At 46.2% G+C, this 19,029-nt stretch overlaps 1 protein-coding gene across 8 annotated transcripts in view; it reads left to right on the forward strand.

Moving 5' to 3' along the window:
* The first annotated feature begins 6,624 nt into the window (after nucleotides 1-6,624).
* Nucleotides 6,625-19,029, forward strand: part of PHLDB2 (pleckstrin homology like domain family B member 2) — a 65,652-nt gene continuing 53,247 nt past the window's right edge. For 6 of the 8 annotated variants that reach the window (XM_086762793.1, XM_086762821.1, XM_086762815.1 and 3 more), the window contains exons 1-2: nucleotides 6,625-6,724; nucleotides 15,636-15,742. In XM_086762793.1, coding sequence (XP_086618919.1) covers nucleotides 15,691-15,742 — 52 coding nt within the window. In that variant the 5' untranslated portion in view covers nucleotides 6,625-6,724; nucleotides 15,636-15,690. Of the gene's footprint in view, nucleotides 6,725-6,971; nucleotides 7,026-7,714; nucleotides 7,980-15,635; nucleotides 15,743-19,029 lie in introns of those variants that run through there. The other 2 variants (XM_086762801.1, XM_086762807.1) reach the window with 2 other exon arrangements.

The following is a 19,029-nucleotide window of genomic DNA, read 5'->3' on the forward strand; positions in this document are numbered from 1 at the left end:
TCCTGTGGGCCGAATCCTACATCAGTCAGTGGGAATTTCATTGGAAGCGTGTGGTGTCGTGGCCACAGCAGCACAGGCCCAGACCGAGGAGCATGTCTGGCGCATCTTCACAAACCATCTACCCAGGCTGCCGGGAGCAGCACTGCGGGACGGAGACGGATGCTCTCAGGCGAGCAGCGTAGACAAGAATACGCGCATAAATCCGCAGGCCTCACATGGTCCAGCTCCTATAAAATAGCACTTCCGAACTTCTCATATTCCCCAAATAGCTGAGTTTCTTTGCTTCTCAGTTTACTGCTGTACCATTAGCTGAGGTGTTGCCCTGTAAAGCTTCAGCTTCTGGTTAAAATGCAGCGGCTTGAGCCACGACAGGCTGGGCAGGTGGAGAGATGTGGAGCTTTGAATCTGAAGTACCCAACTGCTCTTTAGAGTAAGCTCATGGTGCCAAGAGCTCTTCCAGAAGCTTGCAGCCTCCCTGAAGGTGGGGAGGACGAGGTCATCCGGAGCCCTCTCGGAGTGTCACCCCCAGCTCTGCCTGTTGGACTCCAATCCTGTCATCGGCAGGCCAACAGACCTCTTGATGAAGGTGGCATATCCAACAGCAGCCACAGGGAAACAGCATTACCAGTAGGATGGCTGGGCACGGTCCCCCATTATTGCCCAGGGTCACCCAAAATGGACCTGACATAAGGAGGAAAGGGAAGAATGGGATTAATCTGTCCCTGGGTATCCTGGGTAAACGCGACGTGCATGTGCCATATGGTGCCTTGCATGCCAACAGGCTGTCTGGTACAGAAGCTGTCCTGGCCTTGGGACCCAGATTCCTACAGCCCCCCATCAGTTAAAAACCTGTAGGGAGATGCTGTTTCATCTCCCCCCTTTCCCCTGCACATTCCGACAGGAGCCGAACGTATTCGATTCTGTGACCCTCTTCTCCACCCTGCTATATTTTTAGGATTTTGTTGAAGGACATGCAAGTGCAATGGGGTGGTTAGATGATGGGTTGTCACTTGACTACTCTTTTGGTTTAAGTTGATTTTGCGGTGGTCATTAGTGCATCTTCAGGATGCTTATCTCTAGATTTTGTACATTTTGTCTAAGCACATAAGGCAGTTTTAAGGAAGGGCTACATAGGGAGAAAATTGTTATATTTTGTATTTTTCAGTTCCTTGTAATCCCACCTCTGTTTGGAGAAAAATACCAGAAAGCTGAAGCTAAAATATATATCTGCATCTTATTCTGCCCCTATTAGTGCAGGAAAGTAGTAGCAATATCGTGGCATCCTTTGTGCTGCTAGTGGGACTTAGTTCCACATTTGGGGGCCATCTGCTGAGAAAAAACCTCTACAACCCCTCTCAATGCACATATAAAAACTTGTCAGCAAAGGCAGCTTCATAAATCAGTTGTGAGGATATATTTTGTCTAAACTTTGTTAGGCAGAGCTTTTTCCTTTATTAAAGCCAGTGCATCAATTCCAGCCCAAATGACTCTGAACAGAATGAAGTAAGTTTTGGCGACCTTCTTTCCTTTTGGTAGAAATGCATTGTTTTACCTCTTTTGACTCTGTACTAATTCATTGAGTTTCACCTGAAGGGGAAGAATATTTTTTTGCAGGAGGAAGAAACCAAATTAGTATTTATTTCAACAGAGATCTATCTTTACACAGATTAACTGTGAAATTAAAGTAGTATCTCAGGTTCTTGTATTCCACACCTTGCTCTTGGTGAGATTTCTTGTGTAACCTTAGACAAGTGGCTTAAATGTTTTTAGATTTCTTCTAATTTCCTACTACAGAAAGTACTATCTCACTGGCATGACCTACCACATTTTATAAATATATAAAAGACTTCTGCATCTGGATTTGGTAAATAAAGATAGAGACCAAAGGAGAACAGAAAACTTCCCTGGCTTGGGGTCAGAGGCAAATCATAAGTCCTTAAACTAAAGTGCATATAGGAACTTATGAGTCAGCTTGGAGCTTGCTGGGAAAAAGATAAGTCTAGAAGGGGCAACTGTAGGATGAAGATACCTTTGTATCCAACCACTGAGTACAAAATGAATTGCTGCCCTAGTCCGTGATTTGAAATTTTAAACCAGTGTAACTATGGCATTTGCACTGTGTCTTCTGCCGACCATTGCCTACCAACTTATCATCTACAAGGAGCAAGGACTAAGGTGTTGCCTGTAGATCTAGTGCTTGGAGTTTTCAACATGTTTGCTCACAGAACTGCCTAGCATATATTAAAAAGGTACATAAAAACTACAGTAACACTGTAGTGAGCTTAGCTGCACTATCAGAGTTGGCTAATTAAGCCCTAAGCCACCCCCATTCACAGAAGCATGCTGATTTTAGCAAAGGGAAGCAATTAATCAGCTGCAAAGACAGATAGCCATACACAAGCTAATAGGGCAGTGCTCTTGTGATTTGAAGCAGAGCAATGTCTGGCCTGTGCTAGCAAAAATCCTTTTGAATACTGAAATCTTCTGTTTAAAGAAGAAATAGCATGATCTTTTGGTGCACTAAATGGTCTAGCTGCTTTAATAAAAATGGTTCCCTTTCCAACAAATCTTGTCTTGTTTATATCTTTAGGCCATTGCAGCTACAACATTGCTACTACTTAAATGAGTCATTACGAGTTGTGCAACTTATTGATAGAGTCATTTTTAAGGTAGCTACTTATTAGTACTTATTAGTAACAGAAAACTAATGGCCTAAATTAGTCAACGAGGAAGCCATACTCGGAGCCAGGCAGTCGGCATCAAAGGAAGAGCAGACCTCACAACGGCACTGCAAATCTAGGCAAAGCCTCACGGAAGTGCAACAAAGCCCACCGCACCAGACCCATCCCTTAAGCTCTGAATTCAGCCCACAGAAGAGGCCAGCACTTGATAATTCAGAGGAATGCTAAACCTAACTGCTTTCTTGCCTTGCAATTACAGCCTAGTTAATTGTGTACAACTGTGCAAAGGAAGAGAGTGAGGAAATTCCTTTCTTGACCCTTCCAGCAATTGACTTGTGCCCTGGAGCATGAGATTTGATTACTCATGTAACTTATTTTCCCCAGGCAGTTTATTCTTGGTAGCTCTTGTGTGACAATTTAAGAAAGCTTCAGGCCAAGTCGCAAAAAAACTCCACTGCTTGAACCTCAGCTTACATTATTTTATTATTGTTTGATATACCTCTGCACTGTGTGCTGCATGAATAGATTTTTAGATTTTAACTTGGACGACCAATGTAACTATTGTGTGTGATTTTTTTCATGGGAATGGTACTGATGAATGCCGTCATTCTCCAGGTTGCTTTTTTACTTTGCAGAGATTCCCCATGAGCCTTAAAAACCAAGCTTTTTTCAGTATCTAGAATCCAGCCTCAAAATGTCTTTGACGAAGACCAACAGAAGAATTACTGCTCACTTTGAACTTTCACCAGAAGTTCTGGTTGTGACCATTGGTATTATTTTCAAGCTATAAACAACTGTGTGGTTTTATTCTGCAATGGCAAGGAACATCTGAGTTCTCTCACTGAGGCAGTGGGTCAGGATGCTCTGTTTACATGCTGCAAAGCACTGAATCCTTACGACTTCATTTGTTGTGACAAATAAAGTCGTTCAAAAACGGTGTTCAAAAAGGGTGCAATTTAATAATCCATTGGTGTATTGTTGACCCCAGTTCACGAAACAGAGGTTCAGTCTCAAGCACAGCTGCTCAGTTCAATGTTGTTCATCGATCACTCTAATGCAACTACTCGTTTGACCTTTTTCAGAAGGGGGAGAGGTGCAGGGAAGGAAGAGGTTTCACCTGGATCATTTTCTGGATCCGGTTTTCACAAATAACTGCGTCAGCCCATCAAAGATGGTCACAAACTATAGATTGGGAACCCAAATGAATAGTTAAGGCAGGAAAGAGAAGAAATCAGACCAGTTTTGCCACCAAAGAAAAGACTGGGTGTTACACCCAGTCATCACTGGGTAGCTTTATCTCAACTGACTTTGTCAGGCTGGGTATTGTCTCTCCTCCTGCAGGCAGCATAAAGCCTGAGCCAACTCCCAGCTGTGGGCTCTGGCTCATTTGACAGAAATGCAGTCAAGTCCACACCTGATGTGGATAAAATCTGTAAAGGTGAGGGACCAGGTAAGGCAGAGGTGGTGATTGCGAGTGCCTGCTCAGAGGTGACTTCGGTTCTGAGGTGGCTGAAGAGATCTCTCCTTCCCTGTCACAGCAGCATGGCACTGAAGCATTTTATTACCATTTTCAGTGCTTCTGATTAAAGCATACTTTTTGCAAACATTCCAGCATTTGATTTCTACTTATATGAATTACCATGGAAACTAAACTTCTATTGGGCATGCTTGGATACTCAGGGGTGGAGGATTTTGAAAGCCGCTATGATATGCAGTACAGTTGATGTAGCTGTGCAGCTGCCGTAAAAACAGTTAAAGCTAGCTAGGAGGACTGTTGAACCCATCTTAGACTTGTAGCTCTCGTGCAAGTTTCCATACCCTTTTTGATTACTTTCTTTAATAGCAGTATTGTTGCTTTTGTTCCCACAAGAGTTTTCATCTCTTTAGTTTTTGGAGTTTCTCTTGTTTGCTATTTTTTTAAGTATTTCCCACTCATAAAATGTCAAAGAGAGCAATTTTTTTTGTTTTGTTTTTAAATTGCCAGACTCTTGCCTGTTAGACATTCCAACTCATCGAGTTATTTCAGGGCCTCAGCTATGACTGGTTTTGAGTACCTCTTGTTATTTAAGAAGTAAGCTTTATTCCTTATTTTGCTCTCCTTTGCTGCCAAGAAACAGATGACACTGACTTGGATAAAATTTTCCCAGCATACATGTATGAGGGGAAACACATGTTCTGCCTGACCCAGCTTTGCTGCCACCTCATCTACTGCATAGGAACTACCTAAAGGAACATTTCAGCTGGAGTATCGAAAGAGTAACAGTCTAACCGCAAATGCAAAGTTACTCCCTGCTGTACTCTTAGGCATTGCTTTCCCTAGGGAGATTTTTGCAGACTATTACTTACAGTTTTCCCACTTTAAAGGAAAAGGAAGATCATGTGAGACGAAGGGAAGGCTGGCTGCTTTTGGCTCTGGCAGGGTTAAAAGTCATTCTCTCCTCTTCCAGCTATGAACATGTCCTTAACTCTGCATTAGTTACACATATACACCTCTATTATTTTTTTTTAACTGTGTGTACTCCTTGCTTCTTCAGTTAAAAAAACCAGAAGAGCCATGTTCAACACTAGCAGTAAATGAAGCACTCAGACATTTGTGGGAGCATCACCTAAGAAGCCTCATCTAGGTTCTGGCCTATTAGAGTAATTAGTCTCAAAAGCTTGTCTTTTTATATGTAAACTAAGACACCAGGAGAGCCAAGGCCATTTCTTTTTTTTTTTTTTTTTTTCATATTCTCTGGTATTGTGGGTGTTACTATACAGATTCAAGATTTTAATGAGTTATTACACAGTTTATATTGTGGTAAAGTAACAGTTTTAGCCAAGTAAAATATTCCCTGGAATATGTGAGGCAGGAACCGGATCACGACGAACCCCGTTTCCCACGGCGGATGAGAAGAGCCAGCAATCGCGGTAGCGGTTTACATCTGCCGCGTGCCATGTAAGCTTCAACTCGTCTTGCAGGACCCCTGTGCAGCAGGTAGGTGCTGCAATCCCCAAGTTTCCCCTCTGGGAAACAAATGAGCAAAGGTAGACTGACGAGGCCACACAGCACAAAACAGGATCACTATCCGGGATACTCTGGCTGGCTTGCATCTCTCATCGCTGGCGTTCTCCTTACCAAGCCGACACTACACGGCTGCTTGCAGAGTGAAGGTTCGTTATACGCCCTGGGCTCCCAACTCCCGCCGAAACCAGGACGGTACCTCCCCAGAGGCTCTTCGCCCTTTTCGTTTTCCTCAGTAAGAGCTGCAACCCAGCGGTTTGTTTCGCTGCCCCTGCCGCTGAGCAGCCTCCTGAACGGGGACCTCCGAAGGGGTCTGGATCGCCGCCCCCTGCAACTCACCAGATGCGGGGCAGACGAGGCAGGTGCTGGGCCAAATACGCTCTGCCAGGCCGGTGTTGGTCTGTATGCTTGCTTTGGTTTGACAGCCCCACCAGCGAGACCTGGCAGGGCTCACCAGCCTGCTCCCTGCTTTGGGACGGGGAAACGCTGGCGGTGGCCGCTGCCACCTGCGCGCCTGCTTCGCTGATGCACGGGGCCTGGGCAGGGGAGTCTTTTGGGGGGCCCTATGTGTGCATAGACATATATTTATGTATAAATACGTGTACACACGTACATGCACATGTGTATTTTTTTTTCAGGTGAGAAGACTAAATGGCAGCAGGGCTTCTGGCAGGGCGTGACCCCTGGGTTGGGGTGAGCGGCGGGGACGGGGGCAACCCGGCTCCCCTCGGGAGCTGGGAGGGCGGAGGGCAGCCAGCCCCCCCTCCGGCACGGTTTCCCGGGGAGGAGGAGGAGGAGGAGGAGGAGGAGGGCGCGCGCAGGTGGAGGCACCCCCAGCCCCAGGCAAGGGAAACCGGGCCCGCGCCCTCCCAGAGCCGCCCTGTTTGCTCAGCTGATCTGGCGGGCAGGAAATCGCCTCGCCATTCCTATGCACGGGTCGCGCAGCGCCCGCGGCGGCCCCTCCGCCGCCTGCCCCCCGGCTCGGACCCGCAGAGACCCCCGCCGCCTCGTCGGCTGAGCCCGCCGACTCGCGCTATGGGTATGTGTGCGCGTCTGCCCCTTTTCACCTCCTCACCTTCCGCCCCCCCCCCCCCCCGCACCCCCCATTCCAGCTCCCCTTCGGCCGCCCCGCTGCCGCGACCCCGGCCTGAGGGGAGCGAACCATTCCGCCCGCGGGGGTGCCCCACGCCCCAGCCCCGCCGGGGGGCGGGCGCGCCCCTGGGCGGGGCGGCGCTGGCTGCCGTGCGGGGGGCGGCTCCCGGCGGCAGGGCCGGGGCCGGGGCCGGCAGCACCAGCAGCGGCGGCCGGGCGGGCAGCGGGATGTGTGGGGGGCAGCGGCGGTGAGTGCGGGACCGGGACCGGGACCGGGGTGTCCCACGGGGTGGGTGTAGCGCTCCTGCGCCGCGGAGCTGCCCGCGGGGATGGGGAGAGGGTCCCCGCCGGGCGCGCAGAGCCTGGGCTGACGCCGGCTCCGCTGCTCACGGCTGTTCCCGGTTTTTGGCTACTTTTAGGGGAGTTTGTGTCACCCCCCCCCCCCCTTCCTTGGCGCCCTCGCGTTTCTGACGGGTGGGGGCGGCGGGGTCCCCCCTTCCTGCCAGGTTCGGCAGACACCCCGCAGCCAAAAGGCACAGGGTTCCCCCCGCGTCCCTTCCGGCGCCGGTCGCCTCTCCCTCTTTGTCCGGGTGTTTCCCCCCCCGCCCCCGTCGCCCCCGCGGTGCTGGCGGTCGTCGCGGCGAACAAAGCCCTTGCCGCGGGCGGGGGTGTCCGTGGGCCGGGGAGGTGAGGAAGGGAGGGAGATACCGCGGGGGCTCGGCTGGGTTTGGTTTGTTTTTTGTGGTTTTTGGGCGGTCAGTGCCCTCCCTACCTGGCGGAGGATAAGGCGCAGGAGCGGGCTCTTTGTCCACGCTCCTTTGTTGGGTGGGTTTTCAAAGCCTCCTGCGGCTGTGCGGGGGCTGCTCCCGGGGCCGAGCCGGCGATGGATGCTGGAGCTCAGCCACAGGGATCCGGCATGACGTCTGGTCGGCTTGCGGAAATCCAGGGGTTTGGTTTTTTTTTTTTTTGGGGGGGGTGGGGTGTCTCGGTCTCCCCTGGCAGGTTTAGAGCTCGGAAGTCGCACCTCGTGTAGCCTTGTCCGCAGCCCCGGCCGAGGGGGTGCTTCGGTGTCGCCCCGCTCGGAGATGGGAGCGGTTTTGGAAAGCTACCTGCTGCCCACTGGCGAAAGGAGGAACGGGCTGGAAACCAGCGGACCCGCTCCCGCTCCTGCCGCCCCGAAGCTGCCTGAGGAATTTCCCCATGTGCGGGAGTGTAAATAGACCGGCTGTGCTTACATAAAGGCTGAAGTGATAGGCTTTCTGCTTCTGAGCTTAAAACACATGGCGTTTGTCACCAGCTCCTTTCCCCTCAAATGCTCATCTTGTCACTGTGTCATCTTTTCTGCGTGCTTTGACTTCCCACGGGCCCGAATCCCCCCCGTGTTTGCATCTCCTGGGCATCTGGGTGGACATGTCACCAGTCAGAACATGGTGAATGTTGCGTCTCGCGTTCCCTCCCTTTTGGGGGAAGAAGCAGATGAGAGAGGCAATTTTGCGAGTTCTCGCATTTGGTGAACTCCTCGTTATTTTTTTTCTTTCTCTGTAGTCTCTTAGATACGGTCCCCAAAGATAAGGTATTCACATGGGAAAGGAAGAGAGATGGGAGGAGGTGAGGCGTGGTAGTGCCAAATGGAATCGCAAAGGAGGAGGAGGAGAATGGGCTTGCTTTCCCACAGCAGAAGGGAGCGATGTAGGAGAGAAAGGAGATGAAGTTATCGGAACATGGAAGAGTGCCTGCCTTTGCTATCAAGGGGAGGGGTGGGCTAAACTTAAGGGGGTGACAGAGAAAGAGATACTTCTAGGGCGGTCAGGTAGTAACACCACATCATTTCTAGAGTCAGTGGTACCATTTGGGGTTATTTTACAGTTCCTTTTCCACACCAGAGATTTATTCCCCTTTCATTTTGACAAATGCTAAATTAACTCTTGTGTGTGCCCATGTTTTTACTGAGGGAATGGAAATCTTTGGCAGCAGCCAGGACGGAAGAGTAGTCATTTTTTCCATATCCATTATTGTCCATGCTTATCAGATATGATTAGCAACCAGCTCCTTGAAAGTGTGCAAAGATACCAGTTGACCATTGTTGGGAAGGAACAAAGTCCATCATGAAAAACCTGGGGTGTTCTAGTTTTAGATTGGAAGCGGAGGATGGGGGAGGTAAAGATTGCACGTCCGATTGGAGCTGGATCAGAAGGACTGAAGGGGTTTGGATGGGAAGATCTCACGTGTCTTTTCCCCTTCATGATCCAGAAAAAAGCTGAAATAATGAAAGTGAGGGTGTGACATGCTGGCGATTATGAAGGAATTGATGCTGTGTTCGCTGCACGTGGAGTGTACTCTTCCCATTTTAATTTGTTAAAACAGTTAATTCTGGTGCGTAGTAACTGCCAGTGTAGCAAACTGTGCTTCCCTTTGCATGAACTAGACAATTAGAAGATGATGCCGTGTTTCGCGTGTTCAGAGGAGATGCTGTCCATTTAGGTTTTGTTTTGGGCTAGTGGGGCACATCCAAGAGGCCACAGAAATCCAAGAAGAGTTTTCCCCTGTAGAAGGTCCCCCAGAGACTGCAATATAGGAGTGAACACCATGAATGTCACCAGGCTTGGTTTTTTTCTTACACAAATCTCACACAGGTGGGGTCGGTTTTTAAGTGAGCCATTTTATTTAGCTGCCGTAATTATATTAAATGGTGCAACCGCAGGTGTAGTACCTGTATTCCTCGCTCGAGGGAACGCAATCCTGGGACTTGCTGATAAATGATTTGTGCAGGCAGGCCCGTGGCTCGGTAGTGCAACAGCCGCAGCGGGTGCCACTCGAGCTGTCACCGTCATGATGCGGTTTGCCAGGCAAGTGTGATGAGAAGCATTTAGTCCAAGGGCACGCTCACTGCCCTGAGAGTGGCTGGGAAATGAAGAAGCGTTAAAGAGCTGGAGGGGACGTTTGGAAATATGGGGCAAGCATCTCGGGAAGGAGACAAATTGAGGAGGAATGGACAAAGGAAATAAGAGAGACAGAAACTGTCAGAATATGTGGGCACGGGAGGGAAGTGATTACGGAAAGGAAGTGACAGGCACAAAGTGGCGGTGAAAGAAATCAGTGCAGAGGAAAGCAGATCCTGGGCAAAGGTTGCCTGAGAGAGTGGGAAAATGCAATATGTGGGTAGGGAAAAAATGGTAAGGACGTCCAGGAACACCAAAAAGAAAAGGAAGCAGATGATCTTTGAAGCCGTTCTGATTAGTTTTTCTAGTTGCTTAGATTTTCTGGGGCTTACCTACCTGCTGTGCATGGTGAGCTCTCGTTTAATTTGTTAGGGGCATCCTAAAAGCCAGTTTATCCTGTCAGGTAGGATGGGAAAGGATAAGCTTTTTGTTAGGGTCTTTCTGTTCCTGTGCAGTATGAATATGGATTCATAACTGTTTTTCACTCAGTCCCCTTCCTGAAATTTTAGATGAAGAAAGTCTGTATTTCCTGGGCTTCAGGAGTGAGAATTACATTGATTTAGAATATTCCTGTATGTTTCTGACAGCTGGTTCTAACCAGCCTTGTTGTTTGTTTAGGGTTTTGTGAGTCTGCACAATGAGATACAGGCAATCACAGTCTACGGCCACCAGCAGAGCTTTCTGTTTGTCGTGTCTGTGTGACTTTTTTAAGTTTTGGTTTGCAAATCTTTTGAGCACGCTCAAGTTTTCATAGGAAATGAGTTGATGAAATAGTGTCAGTATAACACCTGGGAGTTCATCCTTACTGGTGTGAGATGAATCCGTCACTGGGTCGGAGAACTGACTCTGGAGCTGAACTGCCAGAAAGGCACCAAGATGGAAAAGAGGAGTATGACTTGAGGTTGGCTTATCCTCTGCCAGTCCTGTTTTTTTCCTGCATGAAGAAAGGAGTTCATTGTTTTAACAGAAATATCTTCTAATACATTTCTACCTGCTGGTGGATTTTGTTAGGGCAGAAAAGAATTAACTCTCCTTTCAGAAAAGGAATTCTAACCGCAGCTTAGCTCGGTGCACTAGTCCAGGTGAAACAGTGGTTTGTGTGACTTCAAAATAAGGAGGAGACAATGAAGTCTACTAAAATAATGCAGTTGGAGTAAATGGTGTTTTAATCTCTTGTCCTACCAAATGCATAGGAATGAGATTAGAGTCATTGAAATGTGTACTTCAACAGTTTGAATTTCAGGTAAGAGTAGCTATTGTGGCACAAAAGTTAGAAAGCTTCAACACTTTCACTGTCATTTTCGGTTGAACACATGCTGGTGTCTCTTATGTCAGTGTTCTAAATCTTAATTTGTAGTCACCAAACTACAGTATTCACATGGCAATTAATATTTTCATTTTTGATGTGGATTTAAAATTTGTCAGTTTTTCCTGACCTGATTAAAAACAATTACATGGTTTCCATCTACTGGAAAGAGCAGTTGATTTGGCGATGTTTACAACCTCAGTCCTTATCGAGTAAGTGAAAATTATGCTTATCCAGTAGGACAGAATAATTAAAGATGTTGCATTTGGGTGCAATTTTTGGAGTACTTGGGGTAGTTATTCCAGTAAAACAGATGTAGTTTATGAGGCGAATAAAGTTATATGGGGTGTTTTCTGTTGTTGTTACATTGCCCTTGTTCTGCTCATTCTCTAATACACGACACGATGATTTCTCAGAGGAAGAGATAAGCTGCAAGAGTGACTTCCTCTACCACTCCCTTTTCCACATCGGAAACCTGCAGGCTTACAAGGGAGTGACTTAGCCAAATCTGATTTACAGATACTTGATTTTTGATTTATTTAGCGTCAGTGAAGGTGCCAAGCTGTGAACTTTGGGAACTAAAACTCCCTGTGCCAGTAGCGGGACCTTGTGCTCGCTTGCACCACGGGGACCAACGTGTCCCTGGACCTATATTCTGCAAAGCCAGGGACCGAGCTGATTTCAAGGCTGTGCTGACAGGAAATTAGCTGTAGCTTAGAGTCTAGTATATTGTGTTGTGGGGGAGGAAGAGGAGGAGGAAATGAAGAAGGATGTTTAAGGTGACCTTTAGATAATAGCCTTGTGAGTTGCCCCGTTTTTGGCAGAGATGGCCATGCTCTTGCTTAAGGATGTGTCCGTTCACTGGTTTGTGGATACCGAATCGTCACCAAGTTACGCTGGTGCCTTTCTGTGAATATGTTGCTTTGTTTTGATGGTGGGCTTTAAGGGGTTGGGGAAAGATGGATTTACACTTGAGTGTTTTTGGAGGTAAACTATAGATCCTGGTTTTACTTTTCCCATCAGTTTGAGCCTATCAGGAGTTTAGTTTGTAAATAAACAAATAAAGCTGGGGAAAAAAAAAAACCAACAGGCTTGATTTAATCAGGAGCAAGTACACTGTCCTCAGATTATGCAGGAAAAAAGTAAATCCGTTTGGTAATGGAGCAGTCCGTTCATGCACGTAGGTGTGCTACACCGTGGGAAAGTTAAATCTCCGGGCCCTAAAGCCACCTGTACTCGACCACCAAATTTAGTTCAGAGCGGAAAAATTTAGGAGGCGCTTTTGCTTCCAGAACAGCCTGTGTTTTATTGGAGCGGATGAAATGGACCCTAATAATTTGAAAACCTTTTAGTTTCAGAACAAATGAAACTCTAATGATGGTGTGTGGACTCTGGCAATGATTGGTTTTTGTCCTCGCCCTCCATCACTTGAGGTTTCATCTGTTTTCCGTGGGTGGCTGCACACTGCTGTAGGAGTTTCCGAAGAGAAGTGTCAGAGACAGGAGAAGGGGACAGGAGCTGCTGGGAACCACTGGTAATGTTTTGTGAGAAACTGAGAATGGAGGAACAATGAAGTGCAGAAAAGCCTTAAAAGAGAGATGGCCAAATTTAAGAACTTTGTTTAAAACAGACTGTTTATTTTCAGTTAGAGGAGAGCTTTAGCAATGCCTGAGGCATTGCAGCTGACTGGGTTGGTAATGTAAGAGCAAAGAGGGTGCTGTAGCAGACGCTGCTGAAGGGAGGTGGCGTCAGCCCAGGCAGCAGTAAAGGAAGGGGAGAGAAACCATATGGTGAGAAAACATCACCCTGAACGTGTGGACTAAATGCTGAGTAGAGCTGTACCTGTGGCTTGGTCAGGCTGTGGCTCTATGCCCCTCTGCTGAGGGAAAGGAGTTTTTGCTGTCGAGCCGCCCTGTGTTATAATGTCTTAAAACTGGAATCCTTTGTTTGACTCGCCGCCTGTTTGCGTCGTGAATCACTGTTTCTTCTGGTCGTTAGTGAAACAAAACTTAATTTGGCCTGGGCACTGTAGGGATGAAATGTGATTGGTGATGCTGTATACATTCACTTCAGATGACTTTATAAATCCCAGATGAAATCATTTTGCTTCGTTCCAGCCAAGGCAGAAGGCGGCATGTGCTCTGTAACGAGAGTCAGCCTCACTGGATGTTGGATGAGGCCCTGCATAACCCTCATCTGAAACAATATGATTTCATGAGAGCAGATAAACTGTGGATTTTGAGCTGTTCCTTTGTTAATTAATTGTTTCTTGTTTATGCTCACAGCGGAGTTTTAGAATGTTCTTACCACCAAGAATCCAATTATTGCAAAGTGACGACTTCCCCGATCTCTTATCCTCTAAGAAGAGAGATGTGTAATGAGTTCTCAAACTTGAACTGAAACTGTATAAATATTTAACCTGAAAAAAGACATTCATCCTTTTGGCTATTAGCAAGCCCAGCTATTCACCAAACTGAACTGAAGACTGAATTTTCAATTGCATAGCATCCCCTTCGCTCTCAGCTGTTCTTCCTTCACTGTCTGTCACATTGATTAAGTGGTAGCCCTCATCTTATGAGATAGAAAGGATGGCGTTTTTGGTGATCTTACCAGTGACTTTAACCGTAGAGCAGCAATGCTAGAGCAGCAGGAAATCTAATTATATCTTTTCCTTTCTTTTCAGGCAACCCTTTCCTCTGTCTTTTAATTCCAATTTGTCCATATTTTAGTGTCCTGTTCAATGATAGTCATACTTTTGTCGCAGAACAATGTGAAATGTTGAGAGGCGCTGGTTTTCTGTGTCAGCTTGAACACGTCTTGATTTTGGGTTGTTTTCTGGGGAGGTCTGGGCTTGAAGTGCAGTAGTTTCAATAGGGATTACACGGTAAGGTAGCGGCAGTTTTAACAGGATTTCTGTCCTAGTCCTTCACCTTCTGTTAGCGGGCAGAAGGCAGAGAGCCAGCTTGACAAGGAGGAGAACCGCTATTAGGCCTTGCTGGGGTTGGCCACGGGGGTGGGGGGAGAGGGAGTGTCCGAGGCAGCCCCCCCAGCCCCACGCCTGGGACACTACGCAGGTTTCAAGTTGGGATGATGCGAGGCAAGCTGGAAGGAATTAGGGAAGGAGTTTCTCTGTGGGGTGGAAGACCCAGTGGGGTGAAAAGGATGGTAGATGTTTCACGTCAACAAAATAACCTGTTGAGCATGAAACTTGGGTTGGAAAGCAGTCTGCTGTCCAGGCTGTTTCCCCCTGTCTGCTCGGGAGGACTTCAGTCCTGTGAAGGACTCCGCTGGAGAGGGCAGACGTGGTAGGCACATCCTTCCAGGAGGTACGGTGCTCTGAGGGTCTCCTTCCTCACCCTCCCTCCTTGGACAGCAGCACCCTTTTTGGGGAGCGGTAGGTTGCGTGCTCTTGGAGGAGGCTGTCAGGGTGTAGCCCACCTCTCGCTACAAGAATGGAGAGGTGCCCAATGGGGTGGAAACTCTCTCCTTGGGAGGAGCGAGGAATGACCTCTGCAGAGAAAGAAAAAGTGCTGCAAAGTGAGACCAGTGCAAGGTGGTCCCGGGGGAGCGAGAAGCCCGGAGGTCAGAGCGAAGGAGCCTAGATTAGCAACTAGCTCCCTTCTCCAAGGACTGTCCTCCCCAGGGAATAAGGTGAAAAGGCATGGCATGGAAGGTCTGTGCAAGGGAGACGTTTGCGGCTGTGACGGCTGCGGTTAATTAAATAGGTGGCTCGTCTCTAGACAGACCCAGACATCTGTCTCCATTCTTCACTTGTTTTTCTGCCGCGTTTCTGTTTGCTTGTCCAGAGTTAAAGCCCAGAGGACCTACAGATGGTCACCATTAATTTTGTCACTTGGTGCAATTTTTTTTAAAGCCTTTTTGTCGTCCTTTTAGAAACAGATGTGTGTATTAAAAAAATAAATAAGTCTTTTAATAGAGCAACTCACTAGAGATCTATTTGGATTTAATTTTAGTCTTTAGTGGCTGGGATTTAATTTTGGTGTTTCTTTTAAGCCAAGTCTGTCTTGTAACCATATCAATTTTTTTTTTCTGTTTTTTTTTTTTTTTTTTTAACATAAACTTTAAAGAATCTCTTTGCGTTCCTAGTCTGGCTGCTTTGGAACCTCACAAATCATTGCATGCCAAAATGTTTTCTGTGTTTTGGACCACATACCTGTTTTTGCATAGGTTTCTTTGTGATTGCAGGATACTGCTGTTGCGTAGGCTGAAATTGAGCTGTGGGCTTTCAAAAATAAAATCTTTAGCAGAAAAATCCAATTTTGGTAATGATTTCTTAAGGACGCCACAGGATTGCAGACAAAACTCGGGAGCTGTGTCTAGGAACTGCCTGCACAGAGTCAGGATCATAGATAGTAGCCGATTACCAAATTATATGGACTTTAAACTGGTAAAACAACTGCAGTCTTTATTTTTTCCACAGTCTTCACATTAAACATGGAGTGCTATTTCCAAATATCTTAACATATTTCTTTTTGAATTCTCTCTGGAAATTTTGCCATAAGAAAAGGCAATTTTGGTCTATATTGTACGTTTGAAAAATGTTGTCAGAATGGATTTCTTAACACTTTTTTCTTTTGTTACTTTATTTGCAGGTCAAAATTTACGTGACTTATTCAAATTAGTGTTGTTTTAACGATCCTGTAGAAGATGAATATGATGCCAAACAGAAGTAACTTCTCCTTTCAGAATGTTGGATCAGGTAATCAATTAATAAAAATTAAGCTTCTGTGTGAATGTACAGAGATCTTTCAGAATTTGTTATCAATTTTGATCCTTTAGTTGTCCTGAGATATGGGTAAGATCAGTGCTTTGTTCTTATTCCACGTCTAACTCATTTCACCAGCCAAAATAAGGCCACAGCTGGATATGCTGCAGCCAGCCAGCCCTCCCCCATCAATTTAATGCCTGGCTGGAATGGGTATCAGTGACCTCCAGCTATACAACTTGGGAAAGGAGGAAAACAAAAGGAATGGGGGGGGGGGGAAGGAAAGAATTTCCTTCTTTATAGCTCCAGGCAGCAAATACTTTGCCAAACAGACGAGCCTTGCACTGTGCGCTGGAGATTACCAAGCGAAAGCTCTGGCTGGCCTGGAGGCAGGATGTGTTCGGGGCACGCCACGGCCCTGGGCCCTATAACTGCCCACGAAGGCAGCGTCGGCCAGGATGTGTAACGCAACCTGGCATGTTCATAAAGTGTCGTCCCAAACATTACCCTAAAAATAAACAAATCAAACAAGATCTGGTTTGTGGGAGCAGCTACAATTCGGTTAAACATGTGCAGTAGTCTGGTTGGGATTTAACCATATGATTGCAGGCACTGTGGTGCTGGAACCCAAAACACAGAAGAATTGGTGTAAGGTATAGCAGAGAAAAGTTGAATCTGAGCAGCTACACAAAGGTGTCGTGACCTTTTCTTATTGTACTTGTTTGGATTTCAAGTACAATGAACCCTTCATTGCTGTGGTGATCAGGCCTGAAAGTTTCCATGAGCTAACTTGTTTTTTGGCAAAAGCATCCCGTCTTTGTAGTATTAAATGTGTCCTACTGGTGTTGCAAGGGAGTAATAAACAATTATTAGTGTCCTGTTAATGTGTCTGCTAAGTTATTTACATAGGAGACTGTAGAAGTTATGCAAAAACATTTGAAATTCAGCTGTGTTCAAGTTATGATTTGGACAGTACAATTTTGATATGAGATTAGCTTTCAATTTTAAGAGAGATTTGGAAAAAGGAAAGAGAGAGGAGGATGAAAATTAGGTTCTGTTCCACAATGGAAGGGTAAGTATGCAAGGCATATACATTCTGCTTTGTATCTGTGCTCGTAAATAACTTTCATGTCTTGTACTTCTTCCTTATAACACCACTAATATGATGAATGCTTGATCTTTTCCAGATAATTTTGTCTTGTCCTGACAAGAGTTCTATTGCACGTGGGTCATGTTCCTCCTTTTGTTCATTTGAACTTCCTCATTGCTGCTGGTCAGAAGTTGTGAAAATAGCTAAAAACTGTTAAACAAAATGTCAAATTATGAGAAACTGCAGTTTTGCTGCTCACAGCGGTGATGGTCTGACGGAGAGCTCTATGAACTTACTGGTTGAAAGGCAACTTAGGTAGTTGTATCATCGGACCAAACATTTAAAATTTCAGCAAATAAAATCACAGTCAGCATAAAAATATTAAATTCTATGTAGTAGTAAACCTGACGCTTGATTTTGAAGCTTCAAGTTAATGTTTTGGCCACTAGCAGAGCTTGTAATTAAGACATGCTTAGCCAGGTCCACTGTGCTGAAGAAGGTGTTAGATATTTTTAGTTTGTTCTCCCACATAGTGCTGACTCCTTTTATCTTCTCCCTATTCAATTACATTATTAATGATGGTTACCTTTGTCCTTAAACTTACGGGTCTGTTCCTTAAGAATTGAGGAGAATGTGTCATTACGCACTTAGTCTTACCAGTTTGTGTAGAGAAAGCCTGTGCAGCAGAGGTTTGGTGCACGATGCTCTGCAGAGTAATGAATTACAGAATTTTTTGCCTTCTTGCCTTCCTTGCTAAGGAATGTCCCAGAAATGAGGACCCACTCAAAGAATACATTGCCACCTTCCACTAGATATCTGAACCTGGTGATCCTTCATGAAACAGAATCATATCAGCTCTGGTGAGGGGCAGGAATCCAAGTTTTGTGCCCAGCTATCCAAGTTTTGTGTGCAAGTTAATGTAATTGTCTGAAGTGGTACTTGGAAGAGGATTAAAGTATTGCCTCTGAGGATTTTAGAGGCACTTTACACATTTAGATGTTAGGTTTTCCTGCTGAGTGACAAGTTGAGATTAGGTTTCTTACAAGGTGGCTGAAGTTACAGGGGAACTGTGACTGAGCCAAGAGTAAATCCCAGATTTGACTCTTATTTTCAGAAGCAACACTCACTGGCACTGCAGGAACTGACACTGAAGAGTGCTTTATTGGTTCAAAGCACAGCCTGGCCCATCCAAGGAGCTGCTGTACGTGTTAATGGTGCCATTTTTACATCAGCTGAGGTCTTAGTGCAAGCCTGCTGGGGGTCCTGTTTGTCTCTTGCAGTGACTGACGCTGTCAGGAGCTGAATTCCTTCCTTTGCATTCGTCAGAGTGGGGGTCAGAACTGCAGGCTGCAGATGGACATATCGTTGAACAGCAACATCCACCGCAGTCCATTTTTCAGTCAGTGTCCTTTTCTGGAATATAAATTAGAATTCTGAACAAGTGTTAGGACCTGGAACCTTAAATCCCTGTCAAACTTTTTATTGGTCATGTGATTTTGTTGCTGCTGTTTTGAATGAAGTCATAGAGCCTAGCGTTATACTTCCTTAAGGCTATCTTTTAACTAAAGTGCTTTTTGCAGATACAGTTACAGCTTTGTGTATTAAGAGCACTGAGTTAAAAGACCATGAAACATGGGCCCCAGTTTTGTACTTCTCCATTAAGCTTTGCATAGCAGTCCACAGCGTAAGCAGAAAGATGACTATTGCTGAGCTTCAGATTGAGCTTCTTTGTATTTTGGCGTCTGATGCAGTAGCTGCCCAGGTTAAAAGAAGAGGTGTCCAGAGCAGTACCTTACGTTCTGTACCCTGAGCCCTGGGAGACCTGAGTTCAGTTCTTTGCTCTCAGCTTTGTGTCTTCTCTCTGCACCTCAGTTCCTCAGCAGTAAAACATCAGGGCAGTAATGCTTCCTTACTTTGTGGACATCTTGGGAGGCTCAGGGTTATAAAGGAGGAGCCACGGAGTCCTGCAATGGATAGGACACCAAAGAAAGAGTCTAGCTTTCTGTGTTGCTGATGTTTAGTGTGAATTTGGTGATGTCCCTCTACCCCTTCTTTTTGCAAAAACAGAGATCGGAAGGTTGCACGTACTCTGGTTTGCTTGGTGATCCAAGACACATTTGTTATAAGCACGGCAATTATTAGAAAAAGTGTTCTTTTCAAGTTAATGTGCAGGCATGCACGTGCAAGAGGC

The sequence above is a fragment of the Chlamydotis macqueenii genome, chromosome 1, assembly GCF_036417535.1.
Source record: "Chlamydotis macqueenii isolate bChlMac1 chromosome 1, bChlMac1.mat, whole genome shotgun sequence".
Taxonomy (NCBI): Eukaryota; Metazoa; Chordata; class Aves; order Otidiformes; family Otididae; genus Chlamydotis; species Chlamydotis macqueenii.